This window comes from Pygocentrus nattereri, chromosome 15, assembly GCF_015220715.1.
Source record: "Pygocentrus nattereri isolate fPygNat1 chromosome 15, fPygNat1.pri, whole genome shotgun sequence".
In the NCBI taxonomy this organism is placed as follows: domain Eukaryota; kingdom Metazoa; phylum Chordata; class Actinopteri; order Characiformes; family Serrasalmidae; genus Pygocentrus; species Pygocentrus nattereri.
In genome coordinates, this window is record NC_051225.1 from 25427933 (window position 1) to 25447901 (window position 19969).

The 19969-nt window shown below is 38.6% G+C and overlaps 2 protein-coding genes across 2 annotated transcripts; one reads left to right on the forward strand and one right to left on the reverse strand.

Moving 5' to 3' along the window:
• Nucleotides 1-214: 214 nt before the first annotated feature.
• On the reverse strand, nucleotides 215-9247 carry LOC108437265 (serine/threonine-protein kinase NIM1). The gene is made up of 4 exons (XM_017714252.1): nucleotides 9191-9247; nucleotides 5511-5804; nucleotides 2855-3123; nucleotides 215-1626 (listed from the first exon to the last, which is right to left on the reverse strand). Exons 1-4 carry the CDS (start codon nucleotides 9210-9212, stop codon nucleotides 886-888), a joined length of 1326 nt encoding a protein of 441 aa, XP_017569741.1. The 5' UTR covers nucleotides 9213-9247; the 3' UTR covers nucleotides 215-885.
• Nucleotides 9248-11177: 1930 nt separating this feature from the next.
• On the forward strand, nucleotides 11178-18736 carry pole4 (polymerase (DNA-directed), epsilon 4, accessory subunit). The gene is made up of 4 exons (XM_017714253.2): nucleotides 11178-11566; nucleotides 13965-14049; nucleotides 14134-14175; nucleotides 18454-18736. The coding sequence occupies exons 1-4, from the start codon at nucleotides 11327-11329 to the stop codon at nucleotides 18465-18467; spliced, it is 381 nt and encodes a 126-aa protein (XP_017569742.1). The 5' UTR covers nucleotides 11178-11326; the 3' UTR covers nucleotides 18468-18736.
• Nucleotides 18737-19969: the final 1233 nt, after the last annotated feature.

A 19969-nucleotide genomic window follows, 5' to 3' on the forward strand; every position in this document is an offset into this window, starting at 1 on the left:
TCAGACTGCTTTATCGGCACTGTCGTACAAAAACAAAAGAAAACAATTTTCTCAATTTTTTGTGGCTTTTAAATTTCTACACCAACATAAAATAAAATGAAAATTTAATGAAGAGTAGATGAACAGAAATGGTCAAAAAAGTGCTTGGAATAAAACCTCATTGCATTGACTTACATTAAACATTAAGAACATTGTTGCCATGTCTTGTAAAGTTACCAATTTGGAGATACTTGTTTTTCATTGGACAGCGACAATATGTAAATTGTCTCTGCTCTGATTGGCTAGACTGTATTGTGCTAAAGCTTTCCTTATAACTTCAATATGAATGAGCGAGCTTGACTGCTTTAGGCTGAAGTTGCGGATACATGAGAATGTGTTGCTTTTTGTGACAAATGCTTTTGGAGCTTTCACAAATGCACTTTTTGTACTTAGAAGTGAACAGGTCAGGACTCTTACAGGATGGTGTGCTTGCCTGGTCAGGGACTTGAACCCCAGTCTTAGGTTCAGATGTGGTTCACATTTTCACAGGGCTGCTTCTTGCTACAAGCGTAATTGCTTAGGGCAGTTGCGAGTCACTAAGAACTCCTGCAAAGTAATGCTTTTTAGTGTTTAAACACAGTTTTAAACTGTCCTAGTAGCAGTAGAATGTTGCTTAGGGCCACCAGATGATCAGAAACAGTCCAGAAATTGTGATTACATGCTGTCAGTGAATGTACTGGGTGGTGATATGCCTCAACATGTAGGTAAAGTAGAACTTGCCCCATTTCACCACATGTATATTTATGACTTTCTCAGCACAATCCTGTGGTAACCTGAAATTTATGAGTTTACAAGGACAGCCCAAACACACTCCACTTAACCATAGTGTATCCCAGAAGCCTGTCACTACAGCACAGTGCAGACAGCAGATGGGTCGTGCTTGCTGTCCCAGTGCTTGCTATCTCTGAAGTCCTCTGGATACAGTGCAGAATACCCCACCGCCTCCACTGACCTCTGCTTCTGAATGCTGTGTAGTAGGATGCGATACGTTCCTGTAATGGGGCTCCGCAAGTCTGTGCGAGTGTTGTTCTGCAGGTGTGAGCTGCTTATGCCCAAGTCCTTAAGTGCTTTTGTCACCTCTTGTTCCTCTACACACAGATTGTGGGAGGGTTCCACCAAGTGGTCGGGTGTCAGGCTGATCATCGGATAAGGCTTGGGGTAGTCGATGCCACTCAGCCAGGAGCTGGTCATTAGCTGGGCGATGCTACTGCGGTCAGGAGGCACAGGCCTCAGCATGCCTTTAATGGTCTGCTGACATGGCTCAGGCACGTACTCGGGGATGGCATACGACCCCTGCAGGATGCAGCGCTTCAGCCGGCTCAGGTTGTCCGCATGAAATGGCATGACAGAGGTCACCATGAAGTAGAGCAGAACTCCCAGAGCCCAGATGTCCACATAGCGGCCCATGTAGCTCTTCTCTTTGAAAAGCTCAGGTGCTGCGTAAGGGGGAGAACCACAGAAAGTGGTCAGGATGTCGCCCGGCCCACTGACTGTGCTAAAACCAAAGTCGCCCACTTTGATGCAGTAGCTAGTGGTGTAGAAGATGTTTTCGGCCTTCAGGTCACGATGGACAATGTTGCTGTCATGCTGGAATGGAAGAAAATAATTTATTACTATTTTCAGTGCACATTAACTAAAAGATCATTAGTCTACATTGACTACAATTTGACATCCCATCTCTCAGTTAAAGATTTGTGGCCAGTCTGTTTCTCAGTTAAGGTTTTCTGGTCAGTAGCAGTGAACTAATCCACTTAAAGGCTAATTTTACACCAGTTTCCCTGTAACCTAATTCTCTTCCAGAGTTTGCTTCCTTGGTTTTGAACTGGAGCTATAAAGACAAACATAGACAGTGAGTAGCACAAGCATATGCCCCACCAATTAGCATCATCCAAACTTGCCTTGAACTAAATCAAGTTGTTAAGTATTCTCTCATACACTTGCTTTCTTGTCTCTGACACTGCATGCCATACTGTTATGTAATAAAAGTACATAAAAGTACTCATTTAATGAAGCTCTGTAATCTAAAAATAGCATTTAACATGTTGTTTGCTATGTTATGTATGTAGCAATAGCACAGCATTGCATTAGAAACCCCCACAGACATGATAGCAATAAAGCTAGTCATCTGACTTCTGCATTAGCCAGCTATCAGGAAAAAAATGCAAAAGCTCCCCCACCTTCAAGACACATCATTTGAAGGGGGTTTTTCTAGGTTTTTAAACTGGAAATCTTACTCACAAGACTGTAAAAGGTGAGTAAGCATGGCTACAACAGATATAGCCATGGTTAGCCCCTTAAAAGGCCAGGGCCCACCAGCAGGCATAAAGTTTTATTACACGCTTCTATTACCTAAGAATAGATCAGCCAATTTGCATTGAAGCACCTGTAGTTACTGAATAATAAGCCTTATTATGTGATTTCATTTCTCTCATTTTGGCAAGAGTGCTCCTTTAAACCTGAATTTTGTCTTTAGTTTTGTCAATTATTACAGACAACAGTATGTAAATCAGTGTCAGGAAAAATATGTGTGTCTATACATATATATTATATATATATATACACACACATATTTTTCCTGACACTGATTTGATAAATTTGAGATTACTTAACTCTTAGAAACAGTTTGACATAATTGATTTAAAGTTAGTTTGGCACAATGTTAAGTGATGTTGCATTATTTGTTAGCTACATTGGTCTCATAGCTCTGGAGTAAAACTAAAAAGGCAAAATTTAGACACTAACCATGTCAATACTACATTTGGTGTAAGGATTTAAATGTTTAAGACATTTTATGGGAGTAATGTGCTTTTCTCACCATGTATTTGACTGCAGAGATGATCTGGGCAAAGACAAGCTTGCTCTCCAGGTCTGGCAGGCGCCCCCTGGTGCTGATCCGTGAGAAGAGGTCTCCTCCACTGCCGTACTCCATAGCCAGGTACAAGTGTTTACCTGTTTCTACCACTTCATAAAGACGTACAATATTTGGATGCAGCAGTCCTTCCATGCAAGAGATTTCAGAAGCAAATAAAGTCTGTGATTTTTTGTCCAGGCGCATTTTATTAAGAATTTTGACTGCAACACGCTCTGGGGAGAGAGAGAGAGAGAAGCAGGGGGGCAACATTAGCAGAGAAAACAAGTAACCGTGTTATACAAAGGTATGGTTGTGGGGGGGGGTGCGCAAGACCAATTTAACTGGAATCTCCTCCAAGTTTTAATATAAAGTTCAGCAAAACTATGTGCCTAATAGGGGTTTGCAGTCATGGACCCCCGCATTCCCCCAGTTTTCCTCCAGGCATCTGCACAGTGCCTCCAAACAGATTAAAGAGATGTAGAAAACATGTTTGCATTCACTAAGGGGGTCCTGCAAAGCTGATGGGATTACAAAGTGCTTATGTGAGCAGATCACCTCTGGTCCTGAGTATGTGCTGTTGCTGTTGAAATGTACTGACTATTGTCAGGGCCTGTAAACCAGGGGGGCTCCAAACTCTTTATCAGCACAATTTTAAAGTCAGTTAAACAGCAGAATATGCTTAACATATTGCATGCAGTTCTGGGCAAACATCAGAGACCACCTGTCATTTATTTAATTTTAATTTAATGAAACATCAACACAGTTTGGTCTAGTGGTTTACTATTGGCAATAACCTTTTAATGCATGCTATGAACAGAAAAAAAACAATACTTTCTATGTCATTTTAATACAATAAGCTTTTTTTTCCTAGCAGTGCATCACCCTAATAATATCTCTGTGACTTCTCTGATCACACCATTCTAAAAGTTTTAGCTACACCTCTGCTTATATTTAACATTAGCTAAATATTGTATCAAATATTTTCAGCATTTAGTGTTTCCACTCTTTGCCTTTGTCACAGCTCCCTTTTTTCAGTAGTCTTGCTTTCATAAATCTGCAGGTATTTTTCCACATCGCCAAAGCTCATTCTTAGTAGTTGGCGGTATTTTCTGCTTCTCACAATCCAAGTAATCCCAAACACATTCAGTGATGGACTCTGGGGTGGTCAGTCCAATGTTCTGAGAACATTAGCAGCCCCTTTTTTTTCTCTATTTCTTTTCCTTAGTAACAGCGTCTTGACAACTACGCAACCTTTCGGACTCATAGCACTGAGTCTTCTTCTCACAGTGGAAAGATGGATTTATGGAATTTTTCAGATCCACATTTTCCTCAGATCCACAGATTTTCTCCTTTTTCTCAAAGATGAAAGCTTTAATACTTTATCTGATGGTGACAGTTTTGGTGGTCTACCAGGTCTGCATGACTGTTAGGAGACATAATTTCTAGTTATTTTTGAACTCCAGTTTTGGAAGCTCCTGTTTTCCTTTGGCTTTCCTCTTATGCAAGCGGATGATCTTATATCTGATCTCCACAGAAATATCAACTAGAAAATCAATAGCTTGTGCTTAATGGCTGCTTGACTGAAAGTTAAATAAACAACCAGCTTTGGCACGGGACTGTAATATTGCTAAAAATGCATGAAAAAGGCAACATTTTGCATGGATGTTTCCATGTTGTAACCAGAGGTGGACGAAATACACAAATCATGTACTGGAGTTAAAGTAGAGATACCCAAGGTAAAATATTACTCCAGTAAAAGTAGAAGTCCTTACTCTAGACCTCAACTTGAGTAAAAGTACTAAAGTATTCACCTTCAAATGTACTTAAGTATCAAAAGTAAAAGTACTAAAAGATTAATTATGACTAAGGTCTGTTATCATTTTTGTAACAAGACTCGCTTCATGAACTCATTTTAGGTGAAAATCCTCCAGCGTCTCTCTTGGTAAACCAGTCTTTTAATAGAAGGTCATTAATTAGTGACGCTGACGTCTATTAAAATGATCATAAGCACAAAACACTGAAGGTAAACAGTTTCCATCAGGGAGAACCGAGTGGCTCTGAAATCACTTTTTACAATCAAGCAAAGTTTCAGTTTAAGATTACTTTGTAACTTAGTTACAAGTTGAATAAAAACTTGCTTTAAACTCAGGATCACAAATACGTTTTCCTTTACTGTATTGATCTGTAGGTCTCTGGTCATAAACACAAACCAGCCCAAACTAATTTACTATAAAATGAAAGTGTTTGTATGAATTCAGAAAAAAAGAAACAAGCCAGTCACGACTGCATATGTGGACATATTTCTATATTGTGGTCTATTTACACAAAGTTAATTTGTTCCATCATTTAGGTGACGTATGTGCTCCTAAATTGTTATGCAAATCCCATCACCACTGCGAATCAAATCATATTGCATAGGAGGAGCCACAAGGCAGCGTTTTGCCTTCTAATGACTTAAATCTAGTGCAACTAAATGGATTAACTGCATTAAAAATGAGAGTGTAAATAAGTTCCTTGAAAACAATATTATTTTGTAAGAATCAAATTTAATTGACTACAACTTCAGGTGTTCTTCCAGTAGTTTTGCACCTTTTACAGTATAAAATGCCAAAGTTCTCACCTTTAGTTAAGGCATGAACTCCAAGTTTGACTTGTGAGAAATTGCCAGTGCCTATTTCCCCTCGGAGTTCGTAGAAGGCTATCCGTTTGCCTAGAATGATGTCACTGACAACTCGTTCATTGTGGGACATGTCATAGACGACCCTCTCAAATGGTGTCTGCTTCATTCGTTGCTCTGCTGTTAAAGCTGGTACTTTGGATGCTGGCAATAGAGGTTTGGTGGTTTTGACCGCCATTTCATTCTTCATTTTCTTATCCGCATGCCTTTTTGGCCAGACCTTGTGGAATTTAGTTCCTGAAAAAAAAACATGTGAGGTCAATGAGAGTCATTGGTCAAGCCAGCATCATATACTTTGAAAGAAGTCTTCCCATTGGCTTTTATTATATGTTTGTTTCAAGTCAGTGGGTATATTATTGTTCAGGGTAATCATCCATATTGTACTGGTGCTTTAGACACAAATTAAGTTAAACAACTCCTGGGGTATGTTTACATTATAGCACATGGAGAAACTATAGCTACAGATTAGTTTATTATTTATGAATCAGTGCCACAAAGAGAGTCATACAGTCATCAGTAACCAAGAATGTCAGTGAGGACAAATGTGAATGAAAGTGCTCAGACAGTATTAGCTGTACTGAAGGAAACATGAGGATGACCTAGCCTAATGCTGTCCGTCACAAGTCAGTGTAGGTCACTCACTGATCATCTCATGCTAATCATATATCTGCAAGTGCAAACAGTTTAAACATATGTTTGGTAAATTTGCCCACTAGCCCTACATTTCTAAGTGAAGTCACACGGTTCATTAAATGCCTTTCAACTTTACATGACTTATTTCTGGAGTTTCAGGTGGAACAACTATGATGGGATTAGCCTCTATCAGTCTTTCCACACTCTTAAGCCTGTATCAGTGCCAACTGTTGGAGTTCACTGGAACTGTAGCCTTACACCTGGAATGTCTGCTGCCTTTGTAGTGTTATCTATTTTAACACTGAGAGCGAACGATGCTTTTAAATGCAGTTAGACAGATTCCCTTACATTACATTGATGAAATATCGGAGCATCAAATTTTGGGCTAGTATCTTGAAATAATTACCTATTTTTTCAAAATTTTAAATGATTATTTCAAAGGCCTAGGGCCTTATTTTCTCAAAATGGTCAGTATCTTATAGTATTGGCTTATTTTCCTAACATTTTGACTCAATATCCCATCAAACAATGAGGTTTCTTTCAAAACATTGATGTAGTATCTCAAAGTCTTTAACATTTTGACTTAGTATCTAAAAATAATGACAGATTTAATTAAAATTTTTATTTAAATGAAACAAATTACAGTTACTATGACATTATTATTTTCTCTAAAATGTGTTACCTTGATATCTTTAAATTCTGTGTTTAACAGCTCAAACACACAGTTGAAGGAAGCATGAGGATGACCTAGCCTAATGTTGCCCGCTGTTGTGGGTCACTCACAGATCATCTAATTTATGCAAATCATATGTGTGCAAACAGTTTAAACATATATTTGGGAAGTTTACTCACTATCCTTTCATTTCTAAATGCTGTTACGTGTCTCATTCCATGTCTTTCAACTTGATGTGACTTATTTCTGGAGTTTCAGGTGGAACAACAATGATGGGATTAGCCTCTATCAATCTTTCCACACTCTTAAAGTCCTGTATCAGTGCCAACTGTTGGAGTGCAGAAGTACTGTAGCATTCCAGATGGAGTGTTCACTGTTATAATGTGCTATACATTAACATGGCTTAGTATCTTGAAATAGTAGCCTACTTCATTTTTATTATTATTATTTAAGTTGATGATCTTAAATTAAGGTCTTAATTTCTCAAAATATCTCTTCTCATCTTAACATTTTGACCCAATGTCTCATCAAATATTTCTTTTAATACACTGACATGGTATCTTAAATTGAAGTCTTACTTTCTGAACATTTTGAGTTTATATGTCAGAAATAATGACTCTCAAAAGTTGACCTGGCTCCTCAAAAATGATTTATTCACCTTGAAGTAATGGCTTTCTCTAAATTTAATAATTTGTTATCTCGACATCTTGAAATTTCATGTTTAACAACAATTCATAAATCATAATAGATACACTAAGTCAATTTTTTTGGCATATTGCTGTCAGGAACAGAAAAGGCTTTTCTGTTTTTTTTTTACTTCTACTTGGTCTAAATAAGCTTCCATACTGATGTCATTCTCGAATTTAAAAGATAACTCTACATTTTCACCTATGAAAGCATTTGAGTTCAATAAATGTTATGTGTGTGGTAATATTTCTGAATCATTTTGAAATTTGATGAAACACTGGAGTCTGTAAAGCACCCAAAATCAACTATTTTCATATTGTTTCATATATTGTTTTATCACAGAATTAAGCTACTGACCCCTTCATCTGAATGACTGACCATCCATTAGAGACAGCCTGGGTCAAAATGGATGAGTGTGACAGCATTGAAGGAGCAGCCATCTGTCTGGAGGATTTAACCGTCAGGACAGGATAGCCCAGCAAAAACCAAATTAACTTCACTCCTAACCTTCCGCACTAGGCCTTCAGACATTTCCTTATTACTAGTAAAGGTTCAATGGAGTGTTTTATGCAGGGAATGGATCACATTAAGGGGATACTGTATTTAAAATGGAGCATCTTGAAGATTTCTGTTATTTCATATGGGTTCAAACAGCTACAACACAATTTTTTACTGAAAATGATGAAAAATGATTTAGCTATGTGATGCAGTGATACCAAGGTTTTGATATTAAACATATTAGTTCCAACAAAAGTAAATAGTTTTCATAGTATTCATATAAAGCCCAAATGTCATTGCTGAATATTACAAGCTTTGATTTGTAGTCATACTTAAAACTGCATTTTTAAAGCTTTTCACTTTATGTTCATAGTTCATCATGTGCCATTGCTGTCAGTGTAATCCTGATTTATCTTTTGCATGCGTGGGCAGGACTGCATCACTGAAGGGGAAACAATGCTGCAGCAGTTTAGGATTATAGCCCAGTTTTAGAATCATAGGCTGCAGACTGGCTTTATTTCTAATTATAGATTACAGGAAATCCACTGAACTACATTTAGCGCATGCTGCAGCGCTGTTTAACACGCTCAACTTTAACTTTTAGCTCGTTTTTATTTCAATCATAGAGTTTATTAAATATAAAGAATATGTAGGTTCTGGTGTTGGATCCATCAATTGTTGTAACTGTTGTAAATGTAACTGTCCCATCTTAAAAATGAGCACAAATTAAGATGAATTAAGCAAATTGCAAATCTATTTTTCTATTTCCTCAATCACGTGTTTTTTGTTTCTTTACCTCCTAATATAAAAGAGTACAAACGGCCATTATTTCTAAGCTTTGATAAACTGATTACTAGTAAACTGAGTAATCAAAACAGTTTACCTGCCAGTAAAGTCAGCAAACCCTTTAAAGTTACTGTTAAAATGAACACAAGCCACATCAGCACAAATACAAGTACAGAATTATGAAAATAAACGTGGCAGACATTGTTCACAGGCAACCTATTAATGATATCTAGATAAAAACAAAAAAATAGACAAGCATTCAGCCATGAAATAAACAGTTCAACAGGTCCTCAACATTTGATTATATTCTTCCTTTGTATGTAGAAAGTGAGCAAAGGCTTTTTACCTTGTAGCTGAGGGTCCTTCATCCTAGTACCTGTTGTGAGAGAGCCGTCCACACTGAGGATGGAGGCACTCTGTCTGTAAACCTCTGTAGATCACCGGTGTTCAATCCAATTAGGAGAATGTATTAATATCTCAGCAGCCGCACGCCTGTGGAAACAGTGCAGACATGTTTTATCCATGTGCGGCAACACCTGCACTGTGGAGCCTGAATGAAGGAAGTAAAATTGATCATGTGAAACAGCATTTGTTTGTTACATGTGTATGTGCAATAACAGCAATTAGTAGTAACTAGTAGTAAATTTCAAATGAGAGAATTCCACTTCTTTTTAGGTACTTCTTTTGTGTATTTTCCTAAGCCAACATTCCTACCTAGAAAATTGCCAAAGAAATTTCCCAAAGAAAATGCAGATTGCGCAGCTTAAGCATTTCCTAGGTGGCTGCTAGGGTTTTGCCGAAAGATTACTACAGGATTTTAGGTGGTTGCTATGGTTTCTGAGATGGTTGTTAGAGTGTTGCTATTCGGTTGCTATGGTATCCCACATGGTTAACAGAGTGTTTCTAGTGGACTTGTATTATCATGATTTAAGATGGGTGCACTCATTTTTGCTTCCATTCACTCCTATGGGAAAAAAATGTTATTTAACTATGATTATATTGAAAACAATTCACCTAGGCCTTTGGTTTTGGCCATAAATATCAAAACACAGTCGAAAAAGGCCTGGAAAACACCTCTGTGATAATTTCTGCCAGAGATCCTATTGGTTAGTGGTAAGATAGCGATGATTCGCATGAACATTTTTAACAGTTCTAGATTAAATTAAACATTTTAACCTTGTAAAAGAGATTCTATGTTTAATTTGAAGCATGTATGTCAAAATTCTAGTGAATCTTTCAGTAAAGAGCTCTGGAATGTGTGGCAATTTACCCACTGGGTAGAGTACAGCTCATACTCACAGGTCAGTGACATATCTAGGACTTCCAGAAGACCTACAGTGATTTTGTAGACACTTTCTAACAAAATGGATCCTACAGCTGTAAATCAAAACATGATCTGTCACTTACTAATTATGTTAGTGTATAATCTGACACTTTAGGCCTTTAATCCAGCACCTTTACCAATGGAAGAGCTCTCTTGGCTATATTTACGGCATTTGGCAGACACTCTTATCCAGAGCGACTTACAGTTTGATCATTTTACACAGGTAGGCGAAGGTGGCGTTAGGAGTCTTGCCCAAGGACTCTTATTGGTGTAGGTTGGTGTAGGTTTTATCCAGGTGGGGACTGAAACCCAGTCTACAGCATAGAAGGCAAAGGTGTTACCCACTACACTAACAAATCACACGTATCTACCTAGATACTGCAGAAAAAAATCATTCTGATTGTGTCATTTTCTGTGTTTCAAGAATTTGTTCCAGAATTCGTCAGGCCTTCTCTGAACACTGAGGGTTCCCCTCTGAACAGTTACTAAACATTTACTAATGAGTTCTATGGTGGAAACTATACTTGACTGTAACTGTTCATTTGATTTTTTTTCTTTCTATTTTCATGTCAAGAAATAATTTTTTGGCCTTAGTTCCTATTACACATTAGTCTGACCAGATTCAGATTTTCCACCTCAGAAGCCATTTTTTTTGCCAAATAACACTGAGAAATACTGGGAATAAAGGTTAAACTCTTTAAACTCTTTTTTTGAACTTTTGAAATTTGTTCCCCTGACGGCTTAAATGACGTCATTTACTCAATCACTGTCGTGTATTATTTGCATGGCTCACTCAAGAGCAGGTAAACTGTTATATTTTTCTCACAATATATTTTTTTAAGTTAAACTAATATCGGTATTTTTGCGTTATGTGGAAACCAGTATGCATTTGACTGTAGCAAACGTTTGACGTTAAACACAACTTTCAATTAGTAGCTTTGTGAAGGTTTTTTTGTGAAGGTTCTGAGGACGCTTATAAACTTTACGTCACATGGTGACGTATGTTCCTCAGTCCCGCCCCCACCCAGTGTTTACAGTCTGATTTGGCGGGAGAAAAGCACCGCGTGGTCCCTTCAGCGCTCTTCTGTGTTTTCACTTTTTCAGTCGTATGTTCAATATTGCGATTCCCTCCATCGAATATTCGGCACCGGTGCGACAATGGCAGCGGCTGTAGCAGTGAGTGCCCCCGCAGCGGAGAGTGAACTGGACCGCAGCGGAGCTGAAGAGGAGCCGCGGGGCGACGGAGGAGAGGAGGACGGAGCTCAGAACAGCAGCCCCACGGGGCCACACAGCCGGCTTGCCAAGCTGCCCCTGTCCCGCATTAAAGCTCTGATGAAAGCTGATCCGGACGTAAGCCTGGCGAGCCAGGAGTCTGTGTTCATCATAGCCAAAGCGACGGTGAGTGACCCGGCTTCGTTCAGGGCTACTTTTCACCAGCTAACGTTAGCTAACGTGGCTAAGGCTGTGTCAGAGAGGAAACGCTAGCGTTAGCAGCGTTAGCGGAGCAGCGCCAGGTTACTGACAGCTCAGCAGCTGGATAAATTCCACAACCCTGTTTTTCCGAGAGGTCAGTAACAAATATATGCCACTTCTGTGCAGCAACACAATTTCATTCGAATTTTCAGTCTTCAGTAATGCTAAAATATTGACATAGTTTCTAGAAACAGGACGTTAAGGAGTTTCAGGAAATTACAGTGAACTCCTGTTTTTCAAACCCTCTCAGTAGTTTGTAACACCCAACGACTGGTTTAAGCCTTATTATTCATACAACTAATCTCATAAGTGTATGTGGTTATGAAAGTGAGATATTGAAGTGTGGGCCCACATACAGACCCTTAAGGCCACCACACACTGGACATGTAACGTTAGTGTTGCATAGCAGTACAAAATGCATCTGTACTGCACAGGAAGCATCACAGCTGATGATCATCAAGCTTAAGCTCCTTTTACATTTTGCTCGTATAGATTTAATAGACTAAAACTTTTTAAATGGTTTGTAAGTGGCTCTTATGGTATCCCACATATGGTGTGATGTGGAATGGCTCGTTGTAGAATCTGATTTCTTTACAGTAGTGGAGACAACACAAATAGCTATTTTACTTATTATCCAAAACCACCAGTGATGCGACATGTGCTTTTTGTAGTTTTTATATGTAATTTTGATGCTGGTATAATTGAGATACATCTGGAAAAATATTTTTTTTGGGACTAGTTTGCCTTACAACACCCTGTATGTACCTCTCCACTATGAATGGATTAAAGTCATATAAATATTAGGCCAAAAACATCTCTCAGGACTATTTGAAAATGTGTATTAGGCAGTAATCAGGCAGTGTATTAATAATCACTTCATCTAATAACTTTTTGTGAGGGAGCTTCTCCAGGCATTAAACACTTCAGACATCTGGTTCCTATCACCACCACTTGGAACAGTTCTGACTGTAAGTTTCTTTAGAACAGAGTGTTTTACATCGAACAACTCTGAATGACTTAGTTTACATCTCAGTGTTTGAATTGTGCAGATATTTTGAAAAATTGGTGGCATTCCCCTTTAAGTCTGCCCAGAACTGTGGAGGAGAAATGTTTTTACAGTTGTGATGAGTTAATTCATAGGTCTTTGTAATAATAATCATGATTATTATAGGATATTTAACACAGAGACAATAAAATTAGCTATTGCTACTGGCAAAGTTAGTTAAACTGCTTTAGCTGTAACTGCAGCTCTCTCTAGATAGTCCAAGGAACCCAAATTTGTGACCCAATCAGGTAGGTACACTTACTATGGGCTTGTTTCCACCTCACATTAAAGTTGAATGGCACTATTTTTTTTTTTCTCAAAATTTCTGAATAATTCAGTTATTGAGATATAAAATGATGTGAAATGCTTTGTTCTAAGGAAACTTACTGAGTCAAAATCGTTCACAGAGGTGGTGATAGGGACCAGAAGTCCCTGAGAATGTTTTATGGTTAATACCTCTAAAAACTACATCACAGAAAGTTAGTATGCCAAATGGGTACAAATATGGTGCCTGATACATTGTGTTGCAATAGTTTTGGCCTGCAGTGGACTTTATCTTAAAACCATTCATGGACGAACAGGATGTGGTATGGCAATTTTTTTATCCTAGACTTATTGCGATTTTACTGTTATCAGCATTACACATGAGAACTCAGAAGAAGTGTAGGTTGACTGATCAGTTTGGTTAGTAAATGGCTATATTTGCTTTGTAGATATTGTGACCCCTGGTTCCCATCACCACTACTGTAAAGAAATCGGATTTGTTTCTCTACAGTGAACCAGCTGAATGCAGACCACTGTGAATTTGTTTATGTCTTGACAAATGAATTGAATGAAAAAATCGGTGTTCACCTTCAAGGTATCCAGATAGTATATGATTATTCTTTGGCTGGATTACGTTTATACCTTTCACTAAAATGCGTCCCCAGTGTGACCAGATGAAATCTGATTTTACTTTAAAGCACATCAGCATACACGTCATTTCAGATTTACTTCCATTTACTTTTTCCCTGTTATGCCATGAATGAACAAGCCTGGCCTGAACACTTTCATTGGCCCACATTGCAAGGAGATACTTGGTTTGGGGATGGCTCAGAATGTGTCTGTGCTGTGCTTTTCATTCAGTCAAGTGAAATCTGCATGTGACACGATCACAAAAAAAAGCATGTTAATGCAATGTGTAAATGGTCATTATGAGGTCAGAAAAGTCATTAGTCATGATCTGCATGAGCCTTTTTCCTCACTCAAGAGAATATTAACTTGTCTTTGTCTTTAAAGGAGCTGTTTGTGGAAATGATAGCTAAGGATGCACTAGTTTATGCACAGCAAGGAAAAAGGAAAACATTGCAGAGGAAAGATCTAGGTGAGTTTCATTCAAGTTCAGCACCATTTTATGTTTCCTGGATTTGATCACCACAAAAGTTATTTGTGTATCTTCTTCTCACAGACAATGCAATTGAGGCAATAGACGAGTTTGCATTTCTTGAGGGTAAGTAAACTAATCATCCTGAGTAATTATACTAATCTGTCTGTCCCAGTGACTAGCAAAATAAAATGGATGTTTAAAGTTAAACAGGCTTTTAACAAATTTTATTTTCATTTCACTGTGTCGGAAAATACGTGTTCATTACTGTTATATTTATCTTTTCCTGCCTTTGGAATCAGCGATGGCTCGTTAGCTATATCTATCTTTGTGACTTTTGCTTTACTCTAAAAATGAATGGAACTCAGTGACCAAGTTTAATTTTGCTAGCTTGGAGTATTTCTAGCCAAATGGAAAATTTGAATGTGTCACTGACAAATATGGCTTTGATTCTCAGTGAAGTGAGAATCGCACAGTTGAGATTACAATTTTGATTTCTAATTCTGTAACAAATACTTTTTATAAAGAACAATATGTATATTTACTAAGTTCTTGCACAGTAAACCTTGCAACAAGTATAAAACTAGAGATCAACACATAGCCATTGCAAACATATAAACAAAAAGATTGTTTGTTTGTAAAATCCACTGAAAGTCTGCTGTCACAGTGGCCACCACATTTTTAAAAAAGGTGGTATGAAAGCAAAACTTTAAATATTTGTTTCATACTTCATGGACACAAATGAACATGACAGTCAAACTTTAATTAGCCTGTTGCACGCACTTTGTCACTGAACATAAAGTACAAACAGCATCGATGAGGCATCCCAAAGGTGTTCTTTCCAGTTGAGGTCAGGACTCTGTGCAGGCCTCTCAAGTTCTTCCACACCAGACTCGCTCATCCTTGACTTTAGGGGCCTTGCTTTGTGCAATGGTCCGCAGTCATGTTGGAACAGGAAGGGGCCGTTCCCAAATTGTCCAAAATCTCTTGGTGCTGAAGCATTAAGAGTTCCTTTCACTTAAACTAAGGGGCCAAGCCCAACTCCTGAAAAACAACCACACACCATAATCCCCCCTCCACCAAACTTTACACTTGGCACAATGCAGTCAGACGAGTACCGTTCTCCTGGCAACCACCAAACCCAGACTCGTCCAATGGATTGCCAGACGGAGAATTAGTCACTCCAGAGAACACGTCTCCACTGCTCTAGAGTCCAGTGACGGCGCTTTACACCACTACATTCCACGCTTTGCATTGCGCTTGGTGATGTAAGGCTTGGATGCAGCTGCTCGGCCATGGAAACCCATTCCATGAAGCTCTTTACACTGTTCTTGAGCTAATCTGAAAGTTACATGAAGTTTGGAGGTCTGTAGTGATTGACTCTGCCGAAAGTTAGTGACCTCTGCGTACTATGCGCCTCAGCATCCGCTGACCCCTCTCTTTCATTTTACATGGCCTACCACTTCGTGGATGAGATGCTGATGTTCCCAGTCACTTCCACTTAGTTATAATACCACTGACAGTTAACTGTGGAATATTTAGTAGCGAGGAAATTTCATGACTGGACTTGTTGCACAGGTGGCATCCTATCACGGTGTCACGCTGGAATTAACTGAGCTCCTGAGAGCGACCCATTCTTTCACTAATGTTTGTAGAAGCAGTCTGCAGGCCAGGGGCTTGGTTTTATACACCTTTGGCGATGGAAGTGATTGAAACGCCTGAATTCAGTGATTTGGATGGATGAGTGAATGCTTTTGTAAATATAGTGTAGATCTGTAAAATTGATATAAACCTGTCTTTGTTCAGTTATGCATTTTAACTTTCTGATAAACCAACATTCCATATGTGGATGCATCTGGGAGTAAGATAATAATCACACAATGCAGGCTTACATAGACTACTAAAAAGTAAAATTTAACTGCTAGGTTGTGAAGTGCTGCTGCACATCGTCTCTAACCAGGCCAGTTTGCAATTTTTCAGCTACAGCACATGTAACCACTCTGTTTCAGCTTAAATTGACAGTGATGGAGCTGTTTTAAGTTTTTGACACAGTTACTTGGTAATGTCCACTCCTGACTGGCCTGCCAAAATATAAAATATATATATATATATATATATATATATATATATATATATATATATATATATATATATATATATATATATATATATATACATACAGTGGTGTGAAAAAGTGTTTGCCCCCTTCCTCATTTCCTGTTTTTTGGTATGTTTGTCACACTTAAGTGTTTCGGAACATCAAACCAAATTAAACAATAGTCGAGGACAACACAAGTAAACACAAAATGCAATTTGTAAATAAAGGTGTTTATTATTAAAGGAGAAAAAAAATCCAAACCATCATGGCCCTGTGTGAAAAAGTGATTGCCCCCCTCGTTAAAACATACTATAACTGTGGTTTTTAACACCTGAGTTCAATTTCTCTAGCCACACCCAGGCCTGATTATTGCCACACTTGTTCTCAATCAAGACATCACTTAAATAGGAGCTGCCTGACACAGTAAAGTCCACCAAAAGATCCTTAAAAGCTACACATCATGCCGAGATCCAAAGAAATTCAGGAACAATTGAGAAAGAAAGTAATTGAGATCTATCAGTCTGGAAAGGGTTATAAAGCCATTTCCAAAGCTTTGGGAATCCAGCGAACCACAGTGAGAGCCATTATCCACAAATGGCGAAGAAATGGAACAGTGGTGAACCTTCCCAGGAGTGGCCGGCCGCCCAAAATTACCCCAAGAGCGCAGCGACGACTCATCCAAGAGGTCACACAAGACCCCACAACAACGTCCAAAGAACTGCAGGCCTCACTTGCCTCAGTTAAGGTCAGCGTTCATGCTCCACCATCAGAAAAAGACTGGGCAAAAATGGCCTGCATGGCAGAGTTCCAAGAAGAAAACCACTGCTGAGCAAAAAGAACATTAAAGCTCGTCTCAATTTTTCCAAAACACATCTTGATGATCCCCAACACTTTTGGGAAAACATTCATTGGACCGATGAGACAAAAGTGGAACTCTTTGGAAGGTGTGTGTCCCATTACATCTGGCGTAAAAGGAACACTGCATTTCAGAAAAAGAACATTATACCAACAGTAAAATATGGTGGTGGTAGTGTGATGGTCTGGGGCTGTTTTGCTGCGTCAGGACATGGAAGACTTGCTGTGATAAATGGAACTATGAATTCTGCTGTCTACCAAAAGATCCTGAAGGAGAATGTCCAACCATCTGTTTGTGAACTCAAGCTGAAACGAACTTGGGTTCTGCAGCAGGACAATGATCCTAAACACACCAGCAAGTCCACCACTGAATGGCTGAAGAAAAACAAAATGAAGACTTTGGAGTGGCCTAGCCAAAGTCCTGACCTGAATCCTATTGAGATGTTGTGGTATGACCTTAAAAAGGCCGTTCATGCTCGAAAACCCTCTAATGTAACTGAATTAGAACAATTCTGCAAAGATGAGTGGGCCAAAATTCCTCCAGAACGCTGTAAAAGACTCATTGCAAGTTATTGCAAACGCTTGGTTGCAGTTGTTGCTGCTAAGGGTGGCCCAACCAGTTATTAGGTTTAGGGGGCAATCACTTTTTCACACAGGGCCATGATGGTTTGGATTTTTTTTCTCCTTTAATAATAAACACCTTCATTTACAAATTGCATTTTGTGTTTACTTGTGTTGTCCTTGACTATTGTTTAAATTGGTTTGATGTTCCGAAACACTTAAGTGTGACAAACATGCAAAAAAACAGGAAATGAGGAAGGGGGCAAACACTTTTTCACACCACTGTATATATGGAGTACTAAAAAATAAATGAATCATAGGTTGCCAAAACTCCTTTGTCAAATTTATTTGACGAATTCCTCCAGTAAAAAGTCATGATGCTTTGTTCATTTATATAAAAGAAAAGTAATCACGTTTTATTGCACATCATGAAGACATATTGAAAAGAAAGCCAGTTAAAAAAATAGCAGAAGACGATCATTAATCTAGGTCCTAAACATGTTATCTCTTTCAAGAAAAAGTAGAAGAATTCACCATTTAATATATTAATTTTGTTCAGAGAATTTTTGAAGAATACAGGTCACCAGTTCAGAAATACAGATGTAAATTATGACAATCTTGCTTTGGTGCTACACCTGCTGTGTTACACCTGCAGCCTGAGCTGGCAGTACAGTTAAAACAGGACATGTTGCTCATGTTAACTTTTACAAGTGCACAGTTCCTAAAATTAACTCAATAACCCAAGAGCCCAGACATTTGAAGAAGTGACAATTTGGAAAAGTTATTAGGCTTGTAGCCTTTATATTTGTCTGTCTATTGCAAGTTGGGTAGGAATCATAAGATCATTCCTTTGTAAGTGTTGTCCTTGATTTTATTTTTTTTTTCTCCAGGTACGTTGGACTGATTGGCAGCTGCTGGCTCATAAGTATGATCTACTCTTTCAACAAGAAAAGACTGATATTTTATTTACTTTTGTACAGTCTGGGTTTGGGGATCTCAACATTCAAGACAAACATGGTCTTGAATTATTTTCAATCTTATTTGTATTATGAACATGTACAGCTTTGAATATATTGAGACAACTTTGTGCTGATTTTTGTGTGATGTGCACATTTTACTTATGAATATGTAAATCTCTTGTTAAACACGTTGAAATAAATTCTGATTTCTATATAGGTGAGTTGTTTTTCTGGTCAGGCTCTCCAGTGAAGGTGAAGGCGATATCATAAATGATAGAGCGTAGTGAGACAATCTTGTGATCTTGTGTTTTTTTGTAAGACAGTGGTTTAAGAATAGTCTGTGCAAACAGACTGACTGTCTACCTCAGTGCCTGGGGCTTCTTGGGCATTTCCTCTTTGTTTCCTTCCGAATATGTGCGATTCTTGAGGCCAAAAGCTTAAGGACTGTATTTAACATGCCCTTATGTCCAGATTGTTTTGCTGTTTCTGTAAGCTTCCATGTCAGAGAAAATTGAAGAGAACGCCCATAATCAAAACCGCATAACTTGGGCCTTACTTGAGATTAATACAAACCATGGTCTCAGTGACAAAGAGCCTCTCCAGAGTGGAAAGCCTTGGTGGTCCTACCTTGGACAAGATACCAACCGCCCAGGAGAATAAATTCTATGCCAGAATGTTGAAAAATATTTTGGGTTTGACCTGTTTAATCCACGGCATGCTTGCTCAAATCTAGCGCAGGGCCATACTAGATCGTGTCCAGGACCACCAGGGACAACAGGAAAATCCTACTGTTATAACCTTGCTTTGGTTGCTTCCTTGAGGAGTTACTCGAAATGAATACATTTTACATCTGAAATTCTATCAACACACTCCAAGATATGCTGCTCTAAACTTGGCATTAAATGCGTTACCTGAGATTATAGATGCTTAAAAATGCTGTTTATTTGTGCGAATCCTCAGTCCTACCCTTAACAGGTTTTTCAGCATATTAGTTTGCTAATAAGTACAGTCTCCCATGAAGATGTAGAACTTCATCCCAGGGAATTAGTACGGGTTTCTTTCAACATTGGTTGGCATGTTTTTGTCTGTACGCTGTTCAGTGATCCCTTAATCACCAAAAAGGTATGCAGGAAATATGCTTGGCTCGTGGACACATTGAAGTCATGGGGAAGGTATGTTTTTGCAGCTGAAAGATTCCAGCCTGAATTCTCACAGAGGGCCCAATACCTGCCCCATGTAGCATACACACACACATTTTTTTTCAGTCCTTTGACCTCAGGTATGTGGCAAATCACCCAAGCATCCTTACTTACTTGCATGAATCAACTGACTACCATCTGAATTTCTCTACAAAGGTCATATTGATTCATATCATTTACATACTGACACTACGTCCAATTCAAAGCATGTTCTGGGTCTTTGACTCTACTTGTGTAGTACAAGTTAA